Below are 14,140 nucleotides of genomic sequence, written 5' to 3'. Positions count from 1 at the left end.
TACGAGTCCCTCGGTCGTCCTCAGTGTGAAAATACGGATCTCTACATCATAGTGTCACTGTTAAAAGGAAAGGGGTCAAATATGCAGACGATGCTGGAAAAGTAAAGAATGTGCAGGACCTGGAGGATTTTTCTGAAGGACAGTGGGCGGTTTAACTGCTCAGGACGAACGAGGGACTCGTGAAGGACTCTCACAAAACATAAACACAGTCGCTGATCACCCAGGTTACGACACACGGTATTAATAATCAAGGGTGTGTAAACTTCTGAACTGGTTCATTTGTGTAAATTCAGTTTTATTGTGTCTTGTGGACTAGATGTAAAAAAAAACTAATATTAATAAATAAAAATGCAATGATATATAATTTAAAATATATATATTATATATATATATAAACCCATTCCATTTAACAATAACTTTCGGCCTTATTATAATGCATGAATCAAAATACCTAAATACACAATTCAACTGTAAACAATATCATATTTAGTATTTTTAATAAATAGATAAATTATTCATTATTGTCATGAAGGCCTCCAGAGACGGGGGCTGCAAAGTAGCTACAACTAGAAGCCCTGTGTGTATTACTGTATCTGTCACACTGCATACAAGATAGATACAGTGCTGTGAAAAAGTATTTGCCCCTTTCCTGATATCTTCTGTTTGTGTGTATATCTCATACTAAATTGTTTCAGAAATTAAAACTAAATCTAAAATAAAACAAAGGCAACCTGAGTAAACACAAATACAGTTTCTTAAGTGATAATGTTATTTATTGAAGCAAACACGTTATACAATACCAACTGGGCCTGTGTGAAAATATATTTGCCCCCGTAGTTACTAATTCCCCAAATCTATGAAACTGCATTGATAACGGGGTTCAGCTGGACTAGACACAACCGGGCCTGATTACTGCAAACCCTGTTCAATCAAAACAACACTTAAATAGAACTTTTTGTCAACAGCATGAAGTTGATGAACACGATGCCAAAGCTGAAAGAAATTCCAGAAATGATGAGGAAGGTGGTGATTGAAATACATCAGTCTGGAAAGGGTTACAAAGCAATTTCAAAGGCGCTGGGACCCCAAAGAACCACAGTGAGAGCCGTTATCTCCAAATGGAAAAAACTCTGCACAGGAGTGATCCTTCCCAGAAGTGGGTGACCTTCCAAAATTCCTCCAAGAGCACAGCAACGACTCATCCAAGAAGGCACAAAAGAGCCAAGGACAACATTAAAGGACCTCTTGCATCAATAAAGGTCAAAGTTCATGACTCCACTATCAGATAGACACTGGGCAAAAATGTCATCCATGGAAGAGTGGCGAGGTGAAAACCACTGCTAACCCAGAACAACATTGAAGCTTGTCTGAATTTTTCCAAAACACACCTTGATGATCCTCAAACCTTTTGGGAGAATGTTCCGTGGATTGATGAGTCGAAAGCGGAACTGTTACATCTGGCGTGAACCAAATACAGAATTTCACAAAAACATCATACCTATGGTCAAGCATGGTGGTGGAAGGTGAAAAGGTAGCATAAACAAATAAAATTTAAGGGGGCAAATAGTTTTTCACACGGGTGATAGGTGTTGGACAACCTTTATTTTTTTTGTTTTTTTTGCTTCAATAAAAAACATTAATAAATAAAACCTGTATTGTGTTTACACTCGGGTTGCCTTTGTTTTATGTGGTGTAAAACTATTTAGTACGAGATGTACACAAAAACAGAAGAAATACTTTTTCACAGCACTACGGATGGATGGATAGAACATTCTCAGCGTCGGTGTGAGACACTGTACCTGACGTGAGGGAGCATCATGTAGTGAATGCTGGCTGTGTCTTTCTCCTCTACGGATGCGGGGTCGATCAGGTGACGCAGGTTTTGGTACATCAGCTCGGTGATGAACGGCGTGAAGGGAGCCTAAGGAGGGCACAGACACTCATACTACTACAAACGGATTCAGCTCACTTCCTTTTTTTTCCACGAGTCGCCTCACACGTCACCGCAAGGCCGCGAGACTGAGCACAGTGTGAAGCTAAATTAAGACTGAGCTGCACACACACACACACACACACACACACACACACCACTCACCATCAGTCTGCACATGGAGAACAGCACACTAAAGAGGGTCTCCAGAGCCCAGACACAGTCTTCAGAACCACTCTCACCCTGACAGAGAAAAGGGAACATGCTAATTATTAAAAAGTCATGCTAACAGAATATAGTGCTGCTCTCTGCTCATGTTCAACCATATACATGCTTCAATTTACAGAGGTGATTAAAGTTTATGCACCCATCAGACTTTCCTATTTTTCTGCATAACTATGACCTAAAACATCATCACATTCTCACACAAGTCCTCAAAGTAGACAAAGATTAAACAAATGTGGCAAAAATATTAAACTTCATCGTGGACTATTACACGTCCTGCTCTTGGAGCGGTCTTCGTTGGTCGATCGCTCGACCTGAGGAGGATAACGAAGGTCTTGAATTTCCTCCATACTCTGTCCGACTGTGGATTGGTGGAGTCCAAACTCTTTAGAGATGGTTTTGTGACCTTTTCCAGCCTGGTGAGCTTTTTCTGAGGAACTCTTTTTCTGAGGTCCTCAGAAATCTCATGTGTTCGTGCCATGATACACTTCCACAAACATGTTGTGAAGATCAGACTCTGATACTCCCTGTACTTTAAATAAAACAGGGCGCTCACTCACACCTACGTGTCATCTAATCTCACCTTCAAATTAACTGCTAATCCTAGAGGTTCACATACTTTTGCCTCTCACACATATGCAATACTGGATCATTTTCCTCAATAAATAAACGACTAAGTATAATATTTTTGCCTCATTTGTTTAAATGGGTTCGCTTTGTCTATATTTAGGACTTAAAAAATACCTTCTGTAATTTCCAGACTACAAATTATGACTACAGACGACATGCTAGAACGGTCCGCTTAACCGATTTGTAATGTGCTCGTTCACTAGGCCTGCTACTTCAGCGGCTTATGCATCCTTAACGCAAAGCAAAATAAGATCACCTTAAAAGCTACAAAGAGAAAACACAATCTAATAATTCAATCAGAATTCTCTGCTTTATGTCTTCACACCTCGCTACCCCCCCCCCCCCCCCCGCCCACACACACACAAAAAAAACCAAAACATCTAAACAACCTACAAGCATTAAAACCGCTCCAGTGTCGCAAACTAATGCCCGCGACCGTGTAATATATAGAAGTGAATCCATCACTCAGGAAAGCTTCAGACTTCTAATAGAGGTGTTGCATAACAACGCGCCCTGAAATCAAACAGAGTGGGCAGAAATAGCTCGCTCTGGAGTGAGAGTCACACTTCAGCCTACCTTCAGACGCCTGCGGTTCGTCCTCACGTACCAATTAGTCAGCATGTCCACAAACTTCACCAGCTTCGGCACAACGGTGTACAACCTGTAGGCTGAGACACAAGAACACACACACACACACTTAATTAACTACAAAAAAAAAAAAAAAAAACAACACACAGCAAGGTTGTTTTTTTTTTACTCTACTTCTAGAAAATAGAGAACAAAGAATGTGCTTCAGGTGTGTTTTGCTTTTTTTTGTTTTTATTTATTTATTTATTTTTAAAGTGTTTTGAATCAATTTATAAAGCCACTGTAAAGTTAGTTACACATTATATTGTAATTGTACAGTGCTAGTTTATTTTGTGCAGGCAGTTAGCTTGTTATGGTGTAAACGGTCAATTTCAACAAATTTACCATCAACTACAGACGTTGCATCTGCTGATTCCACCATGTTTTCTTACTGACACGCCTCCAACTCGGATACTTGGCGCTTAAAGAAAACGCGAGTTTCCCCGCTCGTAATTACGACTTTGTGGTGGCGTTCGACTCGTGAATACGATCTTTCCGACATGACTTGAAGGCACCGTTTCGCTCACTGTCGAGTTTGTTTACACTCACACACACACACTATCTCTCTGCTCTGATTGGCTATGGCTCCTGCCAGTCAATGTGTAGCTGCACAGCTGGGGTTTATGTGTACAAGTAAAACTGCCAAATCAAACCAGATACACATGATACAGAATTGTCACGGCAACTTACAGCAGCTCAGAAAAAATTTTTTCTTCTTCTCTGACTCCAGCATCATTTTTTAAAATCTTTATCAAAAATTCTGGGGACTGCAGCTTTAAGTATGCCGAAGTGTCCTTGGGCAAGACGCTGAACCCCAAGTTGCTCCCGATGGCAAGCTAACGCCTTGCATGGCAGCTCTGCTACCTCTGCTGTTCGAGTGTGTGTGTGAATGAGAAACAGTTTAAAACGCTTTGCACAACCGCAAAGGTTAAAAAAGCGCTATATAAGTGCAGACCATTTACCAAGTATTCTCCCATTTGTAGTATAAAACAGACACGCAGAATAAAAAAAGTTTACTGTCGAATAAATAACGCTCAAGGACGTAAAGAAGGGACGCTTTGAAACGCTAATCGTTCGACACGGGCGCATAGAAAAGAACAGAGCACGGCTTCTCCAGCGTGTGCCGCACGTGAACCGATCTACTTGCGTTCTCGGAGGTTTCCTCACCATCCATCTCAGCTTTAAAGAACTGAATGAGCGACTGCGTGAAGGACTGGATCCATTTGTCCATGATGTTGTCGCTCAGCTTGGCCGTGTTCTCATTATACAGGAACGTAATGTCCTCTTCCTGAACAGCAAAGACGAAAACAGGTTGAGTTAGCTGCTATTAAGCGAGGACGGTCTGTGTCTTCCGCTGTCCTCGACAGTTTAACATACACCGCAATAATCCACACAAAACACTGGTATTGCTGACTATTCAAAACTTCACAATCCACTCAGTAGTGTAAAGCACTAAAGTTATCCAGTTATGAATGAGGTTATCTGTTTGATTTGCAGTCTTATTTTACATTACATTTGTGGCATTTAGCAGACGCCCTGACATTTATATATCGGAGAAGCTGAGGGTTAAGGGCCTTACTCAAGGGCTCAACAGTGGTGGCTGGGCGGCGCTGGGGTTTGAACTCACAGCCTTCCAATCAGTAGCCCAACGTCTTAACCGCTGAGCCACCACTGACCAGCAGTGTATACCTGATATATATACACACATGATTATGGCCAAGATGATCATCCCGATTATTGTGATCAATATTGAGATTATTCATTGATTTTAGGCACAAGATATTTCGCATTTAAATCAACAGACCGCTGGTTTCACCTCCATGTTGTGCTACATTCCTGCTAACGTACAACCGGGATGGAACCGGAAGCGCTAAAATGCTAACTCGTTTCCGGGTTTTGGCGTTACAAGACGATGTCATCCCTGCGCCGATCTATGGTGACTGGCTGTAAGTTTAGGAAGGGCTCGATTTGATCTGCAGTGGAGTTTTCTATGAGCGGAGGACGGACTTTAAACGTCAATATCACAGTCGATCGTGTTCATATAATCGTGGGCGGTCAAAATCATCATCGAGATCGATATTCGATTAATTGTGCAGCCCTAATATATATCTGCAGTTTATATTTGGTTAGGAGCAAAATTATATCAATAATATTAACCCGAACAGGATGTGTGGAATGATACGATTACGGCTTCATGCTCGTAACTTCCTGGACAGGATCGTACTGGTTGAAAGTAGGCTACTAGTTTGTTTGTACAGCTAGAGACACTTGCACACTGTGTGTTAACTGCCCTTCATCTTCTGACCACATGACCACAGTTGAAGGACATGACCATAGTTGAAGGACTGCTCTGAACACAGTAGTGGCTTTGAGGTTTAAAACTTAAAATTCAGCACAATAATTCTACCTTATGAAGCCTCAGGACATTTTGCATGAGGAAGCGGTAAGCGTTGTACCAGGGCAGGAAAACGTCTTTGAGTACGTCCCTCACTCCCTCTTCTTTAAAGCGCAGGTTTTCTGCTCGGACCACCGGAGAGTTGATTAGGTACAGCCTACAAAGAGAGGAAGAAATCGTTTCGATTGCAAGCCGTTTATAGAGATAGCGATCAGGAGCAGATTTTTTGGCTTTAGTCGAGCAATTTCATAGGGTTTGACCATTTTCAAATGAGACGTAATTATATATAATAATAACAACAACAACAACTACATGATTATACTCCTCGCCTGTTTTTTTGTGTGTTCTTAATATAGGAAAACTGTTGTCAAGCATTTTTTCCACAGTGTATTTGTGTAAAACCGGTTTCCTATGAAGTGGCACTTGCAGGCCTTTTACCTTAAACTGTGTCAGTGTTGGTCACAAGAAAAAAAATAAAAATAAAAATACCACACTCTGTTCATGCTTACAGATTCGAAGACAGCCCCATCAAGAAAACCCTAACTGCTTTAGTTGCATCTGTTCCAGTCCACTCCAAAACTATCGGAACAGCAAAGCCAGTTCATTTGTTTGTGCTACACACCAAGGACATTCGGGTTTGAGATCAAAAGATGGATATGAGACGAGAGAGTCTAGATGTGTTAAAGAACTCAAAACAGAACCTTTTGTATCACACCACCAAATTTTTAGGTGAGCAAAAGTGTAGGTGCAGATAAGTAATTTAAGGTAAATAACACTTAATATTTGGTTGCATTTCCCTTGCTTGCAATAACTGCATCAAGCCTGCGACTCATCGTCATCATCAAACTGTTGGTTTGGGGGGGTGGGGGGGGTCGAAATCCTTCCACTCTCCCCCCTGTTGTGATGGAAGTACGTTTTGGATCATTGTCTTGCTGCATGATATAGTTCTTCCCAATTACATTGGATGTGTTTCTCTGTAAATTGGCAGACGAAACTGTTCCTGTAAACTAATGAATTTGTTGGCTCAGAGGCCACACCTCCTTCCCTCGGGCTACGGCGCAGAGGCCACACCTCCTTCCCTCGGGCTACAGCGCAGAGGCCACACCTCCTTCCCTCGGGCTACAGCGCAGAGGCCACACCTCCTTCCCTCGGGCTACAGCGCAGAGGCCACACCTCCTTCCCTCGGGCTACAGCGCAGAGGCCACACCTCCTTCCCTCGGGCTACAGCGCAGAGGCCACACCTCCTTCCCTCGGGCTAAAGCGCAGAGGCCACACCTCCTTCCCTCGGGCTAAAGCGCAGAGGCCACACCTCCTTCCCTCGGGCTAAAGCGCAGAGGTCACACCTCCTTCCCTCGGGCTAAAGCGCAGAGGCCACACCTCCTTCCCTCGGGCTACAGCGCAGAGGCCACACCTCCTTCCCTCGGGCTAAAGCGCAGAGGCCACACCTCCTTCCCTCGGGCTAAAGCGCAGAGGCCACACCTCCTTCCCTCGGGCTAAAGCGCAGAGGCCACACCTCCTTCCCTCGGGCTAAAGCGCAGAGGTCACACCTCCTTCCAAGGGCTAAAGCGCAGAGGCCACACCTCCTTCCTGGGGGCTACAGCACACAGACCACACCTTCTCCACTGACTGAGAATGGGTATAAAAAAGTATGGAATGCACAAAGTAACAGAGGCACACAAACATTTACAGACAGTTCAGTCACTAATTTATTTCTGCAAGTTCTAATTTATGTTCTGTCTAAAAATCCCATCCCCTCCCTACCAGCCTGATTGGTAAACTAGAACTCTGTCCCTTCAGTCTTCTCCTGAACTGCACTGAATTCATTCCTGGAAAACATCCTGTGATTTATGACTGAGAAGTCAGTGAGTATTGATCGAGGAAGACAGCAGTGCATCAAACCCAGGAAAAGGGAATCATTCCCATGAACTACGATGCCATTTTCACCTTACAATGATCAAAGCAGAGAGTTCAGCAACACCGCAAGGACACTTCATCTTACTGTGTTGTGCGTCAGGTAGCAAAGCAGAAACGCTGGTGAGGCTCTGAGGACAGACACGCTGGTGAGGACAGATGGGACAGATGTGCTGGTAAGGACAGACGTGCTGGTGAGGACAGACGGGACAGACGCACTGGTGAGGACAGACGGGACAGACACGCTGGTGAGGCTCTAAGGACAGACGCGCTGGTGAGGACAGACGGGACAGATGTGCTGGTAAGCACAGACGTGCTGGTGAGGACAGACGGGACAGATGTGCTGGTGAGGACAGACGCGCTGGTGAGGACAGACGGGACAGACGTGCTGGTGAAGCTCTGAGGACAGACGCGCTGGTGAGGACAGACGTGCTGGTAAGGACAGACGCGCTGGTGAGGCTCTGAGGACAGATGCGCTGGTGAGGACAGACGCGCTGGTGAGGACAGACGGGACAGGGGTGCTGGTGAGGACAGACGGGACAGGGATGCTGGTGAGGACAGACGGGACAGGGGTGCTGGTGAGGACAGACGGGACAGATGCGCTGGTGAGGACAGACGGGACAGACGCGCTGGTGAGGACAGACGGGACAGACATGTTGAGGACAGACGCGCTGGTGAGGACAGACAGGACAGACACGCTGGTGAGGACAGACGCGCTGGTGAGGACAGACGGGACAGACGCGCTGGTGAGGACAGACGGGACAGGGGTGCTGGTGAGGACAGACGGGACAGGGGTGCTGGTGAGGACAGACGGGACAGGGGTGCTGGTGAGGACAGACGGGACAGACGCGCTGGTGAGGACAGACGCGCTGGTGAGGACAGACGGGACAGACGCGCTGGTGAGGACAGACGGGACAGACGCGCTGGTGAGGACAGACGGGACAGACATGTTGAGGACAGACGCGCTGGTGAGGACAGACAGGACAGACACGCTGGTGAGGACAGACGCGCTGGTGAGGACAGACGGGACAGAGGTGCTGGTGAGGACAGACGTGCTGGTGAGGACAGACGGGACAGATGCGCTGGTGAGGACAGACGGGACAGACGCGCTGGTGAGGACAGACACGCTGGTGAGGACAGACACGCTGGTGAGGACAGACGGGACAGAGGTGCTGGTGAGGACAGACGGGACAGACGCGCTGGTGAGGACAGACGCGCTGGTGAGGACAGACGGGACAGACGCGCTGGTGAGGACAGACGCGCTGGTGAGGACAGACGGGACAGACATGTTGAGGACAGACGCGCTGGTGAGGACAGACAGGACAGAAACGCTGGTGAGGACAGACACGCTGGTGAGGACAGACGGGACAGACATGTTGAGGACAGACGCGCTGGTGAGGACAGACAGGACAGACACGCTGGTGAGGACAGACATGTTGAGGACAGACAGGACAGACACGCTGGTGAGGACAGCAAGGGACAGAGATGGGAGAAGATTCTGGAATAAATGTGGCCTTGTGCAGTTTATGAGCATAGAAGGCTTCTGAAGAGAGAATGGATTAATGCGAACAAAAACAGCATATTTGGGGAAAGGCCCCCCCCCCGCTTCCATCTTTCTTCCCTTCTCTTTCTCCTTCTTCCCTTCTTTCACCTTCCTTTTCTCCCCTTATAACTCTCCCTTTCTCCCCTAGTCCATCTCCTTCTCTCTTTCTCTCCATCTCTCTTCTTCCCTTTCTCTCCTCCTCTTCCTGCTCTCCCACTTCCCACGTCTTTCTCTCTTTCCTCCTCCTCCCCTCTCTCTCTCCCTTTCCCCCCTTCTCTCTCACCATCCCTCTTTCTCCCTGTCCTTCACGCTCCTTCCCTTTCTCCTTTGCTCGCGTTCTCTCCTTTTTCTCCTTCTCGCTCCTCTCCTCTTTCTCCCCTGCTCTCCTTCTGCCTTTCCTGCTCTCCCCTTCCTCTCTGCTTCTCCCTTACTTTGTCTCTCCTCCTCCTCGCGCAGCTTCCCACCCCCCCCCCTCTTCTTTTTCTCATTCTCTCTCTCCTGCTCTCTTTCTCCCCTTCTTGCTGTCTCTTTCAATCCTTCTCCCTCTGCTGGTCTCTTTCTCCCTCCCTCCTTTCTTTCTACAATTCTCTCTCTCTCGCTTCAATAAGTTTACATGGCAATGAAGGTACAAATGTTTCCGTCGTCTCCTTTCAATCCTTCTTTACGTGGAACCTGCAGTTTCGGCTGTGCCTCTTCCGCGCTCGCTGCGTGTGTCATGTTATTACTATAACTTTATATCACATAAAACTATCTGAGAAAAGGTCTAATACTTATGAACAGAACTACTGCAGTCTGTGGGAAGTCAGGAGCTGCTTTTCTTTGATGAAACGTGTTTCATCATTTCAAGGAAATTTGAGTACACAGGAAGATTTGTCACAGCAGTGGGGTTTTTTTTTTGTTTTTTTTTTTACAACCAAGTTTTAAACAAAAAGCTAAGAATATCTTATCGGGAAAAGCAGGCGAATGTTACGTGTGCAACAGAACATAAGAGGCTTTCTACTCTGCGTATTCATAGAACCCTTAGCTTCTGATAAGGGTACAAATTTTATGGTCCTGAAGTAGAATTCAAGGTTTGTGCTTAAACTGCACTTAACTAGTATTCACTCTGGAACCCAAAGCACCAGATGAATAAATGTACGTGGAAGCAAAACAGCAAAACCAACAGGCTGAAGTGAACCGGAGCCGGCGATGATCAATCAGGCGTCTCCTGGAACTAATTGACTCGCATGCACAGATGCAACGCTGCTTTATTCATTATCCATATGGCTCCCGCTGGTGGAGCTTCCAAGGCTTTGATTAAAAATGTTTCACTTTGTTTCGGCGTCACAGCGAATTTGCTGGATCCTTACCTAAGCGCGTCGGCGCCGTAGTTCTGCACGATCACACCGGGGTCCGGGTAGTTCTTCTTTCGTTTGCTCATCTTCTGGCCGTCGCTGCGGAGAAAACGCGCATCGTTAACAGACACTACAACCGAGCCGAGCGCTTCCGGGTCATCAGCGCTACGGTTCCGCCTCCAGGACGTTCCCTTCGCCAAAATAAAACCCGTCCGTGAATACAGTTACACACTGAGAACAGACTGCCAGAAACGAGAGACGGTTACCTTGCGAGGACGAGGCCGTTGACGATCACGTTCTTGAACGGAGGCTTACCGAAGAGGGCGGTCGAGAGCACGAGCAACGTGTAGAACCTTAAAAACAACATTCTCATGTTAAAGCTGGTAAAAGGAAAGGCGGAAAGAAGCTGGTTTTATAACAACGTGATCTCCCATTGGATGTCTTGAAAATATGATCGCAATATCAGGAACGCTTCAAACTCGTATTAGGTCGAGCAGAATTAACGGATTGGCATTTCTGAGGAGGACAAATCAGCATGCACTGATGATAAACGTCTATAATTAGCTCTTAACCGTGTATTACTATTTATGATGTTTTCACAACACTGTATTAAAAGCACAAACGCAATTAAAATCAGCTCGTTCCCATGAAATGAAATGAAATCCGTGAATCTCTGGCGCACTAATTAATAAATATCACCCAGGTTCTGTTCTGTCTCAACATCATCTATAAGACGATAGTAACACGACGTTATTAGGAGCTGTCCCTTTAAGGAGACGTAGGTTAGAGGTCATCCGATTGATCGGTTTTTGCCGGTCGATCGGCACCGGTAACTCGCGTCCGTTGCGGGAGCGGCCGAGAAATGTCCGCAGTCATTCTACACTATTAGAGCGGCCTCTAGAGGCGAAATAAAAACCATCGCTGACAAATTTTGTTGTGTAATTTGAAGTGTTTTTTGATTCCTTTTGGATGTCTCTATTTTAATTTGTTCTTTGTTGTACAAGTGTTAATTTTTGGATTCGTTTCGACGTACACTACCGGTCATTACTCTCTATAATTAAACAAAGAAAGATTCTTAGTCTAGGTCTCCTCCTTAATCCAGCTCTACAATGCTACAAATCGTTCATTTTTCCGCTAAATACGCCAGTCTTGCTTTTCCCGCTGCCATGCTTTATACGCTTCTTATAAGAGTCACATGATGACTGATTCCAAATGGCACTATATCGATGCGTAACTGCAGTAGTGTTTTGCAGGACTTCTCATCTTGTTCACACTACCACTAGAGCTCAGTATTTATGCAGGCCTCTTCACCTAATCGGATTCTTTTATCTAGCATCCAGTCACATCATCTTCCTTCCCAAGTCACAATGGCAAACTGCGCCTCCCGTGTTCCGCCGTGCTGCTACGCTAGCTCCCCCTTGTGAGGAATCTTCAGTGTGATCAATGCGAGGTCCTACTGCATGACTAAAACTTTATTCCTCAGTTCTGTGAACATTTCATGTCACTTTGTTCTGATGCTTGTGTCTAAAAAAAAGACAAGTTTTTGGTCTAATAAAGTAGAGTATATTTTAGTTCCCTTTTTAGCTTATTAAAAGGATCTTTACATAGATGTTTACATGATTCACCCGCACACGCTGATGGAAACCTATGCGGATCAGAAATGCCACTCTGCCTTAATCGAATACAGAAATGCGATCGGAGCGTTCGCCGGTCAGCTGCAGTATAATCGTGTGTGAAGGTCAATGGATTGCCGTGACGCGGCATGTTATAGAGCTGGTGTGTGACCCCGTACCATCCTCTGGTCTGGTCGATGCCCTCTGCGATGAAGTCTGCAGGAAAAGCGTCCTCAAACTCGCGCCTGTTCTCAAAAGGGTAGTGCACTTGAGCGTAGGGCATGCTTCCGCTCTCAAACCAGCAGTCGAAGACCTCCGCGATCCTCCTCAGCTCGCCTTTCCCACGGCGGGACGGGATAGTTAAACCGTCCACGCTGTCAAAACACACAAACAGGAGCAGGAGAAAATTGTGAGAATGCAATAAGAACGCAGCAATTTGAAATTTGAGCACAAGGTGTGCGATTCATTCACAGCATTTAAAAACTGCTGCTAGACCTGCGTCTTTAATCTGGCTTTCCTTCACCTCGTGTAGCAGGAGCTCCATCAGTAGAACAGAAGAAAGAACAGGGTCGGGAATTATGTAATAAATGAGTAATAATACGAAGGATATGACACCAGAGCTCGGTTAAGGGCTCCGTTATGATCGGTCAGAAGGTTTGGAGTTTTCGATAGCAGCTCTGACAGAAGTGCAGATTGTGATTAAAATCATGGGTTTATATCAACGTGCTCATTCTAGCATGTTAGAGTTTCTATAGCAACAGCTCGTACAGGGACGTGTATGGCCGATGCTCCGTGTAAACCAGATTTTTCCTGGTAGGACGGAGGGACAGAGGGCTTTACGCTTTTGCAGTTCCTCCGTAACATGACAAGAATGGGTTTTTTTTCCTTCTTAGTAAGGTCGAGGGAGATTAATAAGAAATAAGCTGTTATTCATCAAATAAAATGTTTATAGCTTTGATAACTCATAACAGAAACGAACTTGAATAGCAGACGTTCCAGAGTCAAAACTAAATGCAGCTATAAACTGATAAAATAAATAAATAAACGTCATTCCTTAATAAATCGGAAAATCTTAGCGTTAACAAACTGCTGAGGTTTCAGTGTGTTTACATGGACACCAATAATCCGATATTAACCTGATTAAGACGATACTCTGATTAAGAAACTGGCATGTAAACAGAGATTATTGATGACCTTAATCCGATTAAAGTCATACTCGAAGTAAACACAAATGGAATTAAGACGTGTGGAGTATTCCTGTTTTAGTCGCGTTATCGACGTGTATTACAGACACGTACACACCTTAATCACACTATTAACGTCGTGTGAGAGTTTTCACCGCATTGTGCGACAGGACACGATCACACACGGCAGCGCTCGACCGTTTCACGGCAAACAAGACAGCACGGCTGAGTCCCAAACCGCCTACTTGCCTACTATATAGTAGGCGAGATACATGCATCTCAGCTACTATATAGTAGGCAAGTACGCGGTTTGGGACGCAGCCCACGGCTTCAAGCAGTCGTCTGTTTGCACGTACAGCACGACAGATAATTAACTGCACTAGAAGTTTTCGTAATTAAAAATAAAAACACCCAAAACTGTATACGATACCATAACGAAGACCAACTGTACATGGATACGTGAAATTCTGGAGGGACGTCGGGCGGCGTGGCGCGGGGACGTAACTGCGTTAATCGCTCTATGTTCTAGAACATGCAAAACGGGCACATGAAAGGAGTATTCTAAAAGCGACTCATGTAAACACCATAATCACAATATTGTCCTACTCAGAGTAAGGTCAATAATTAGATTAGTGCTTTCGCTGTCCATGTAAACGTTTTCAGTTACTCCGCTTCATGTCAGAGCCCCCAACACACCACCCTGTCGCTGATTACTTTCTTATAATAGCATGTACCTACGTGTTTTATT

General features: G+C 45.4%; 1 protein-coding gene across 3 annotated transcripts in view; it reads right to left on the bottom strand.

Annotated features, from left to right (window-relative positions):
* The window catches only part of iars1 (isoleucyl-tRNA synthetase 1), an 84,610-nt gene that overhangs the window by 34,688 nt on the left and 35,782 nt on the right, over positions 1-14,140 (bottom strand). For all 3 annotated transcript variants that reach the window (XM_053652813.1, XM_053652815.1, XM_053652814.1), the window contains exons 16-23: positions 12,388-12,582; positions 10,862-10,948; positions 10,611-10,694; positions 5,820-5,964; positions 4,580-4,700; positions 3,362-3,453; positions 2,096-2,173; positions 1,800-1,921 (exon numbers count right to left, since the gene is read on the bottom strand). In XM_053652813.1, the coding sequence (XP_053508788.1) occupies positions 1,800-1,921; positions 2,096-2,173; positions 3,362-3,453; positions 4,580-4,700; positions 5,820-5,964; positions 10,611-10,694; positions 10,862-10,948; positions 12,388-12,582 (924 nt within the window). The remainder of the gene's footprint in view (positions 1-1,799; positions 1,922-2,095; positions 2,174-3,361; positions 3,454-4,579; positions 4,701-5,819; positions 5,965-10,610; positions 10,695-10,861; positions 10,949-12,387; positions 12,583-14,140) is intronic.

This window comes from Ictalurus furcatus, chromosome 21 (genome assembly GCF_023375685.1).
Source record: "Ictalurus furcatus strain D&B chromosome 21, Billie_1.0, whole genome shotgun sequence".
Lineage (NCBI taxonomy): Eukaryota > Metazoa > Chordata > Actinopteri > Siluriformes > Ictaluridae > Ictalurus > Ictalurus furcatus.
This window is presented reverse-complemented; position numbering and strand designations above follow the sequence as displayed.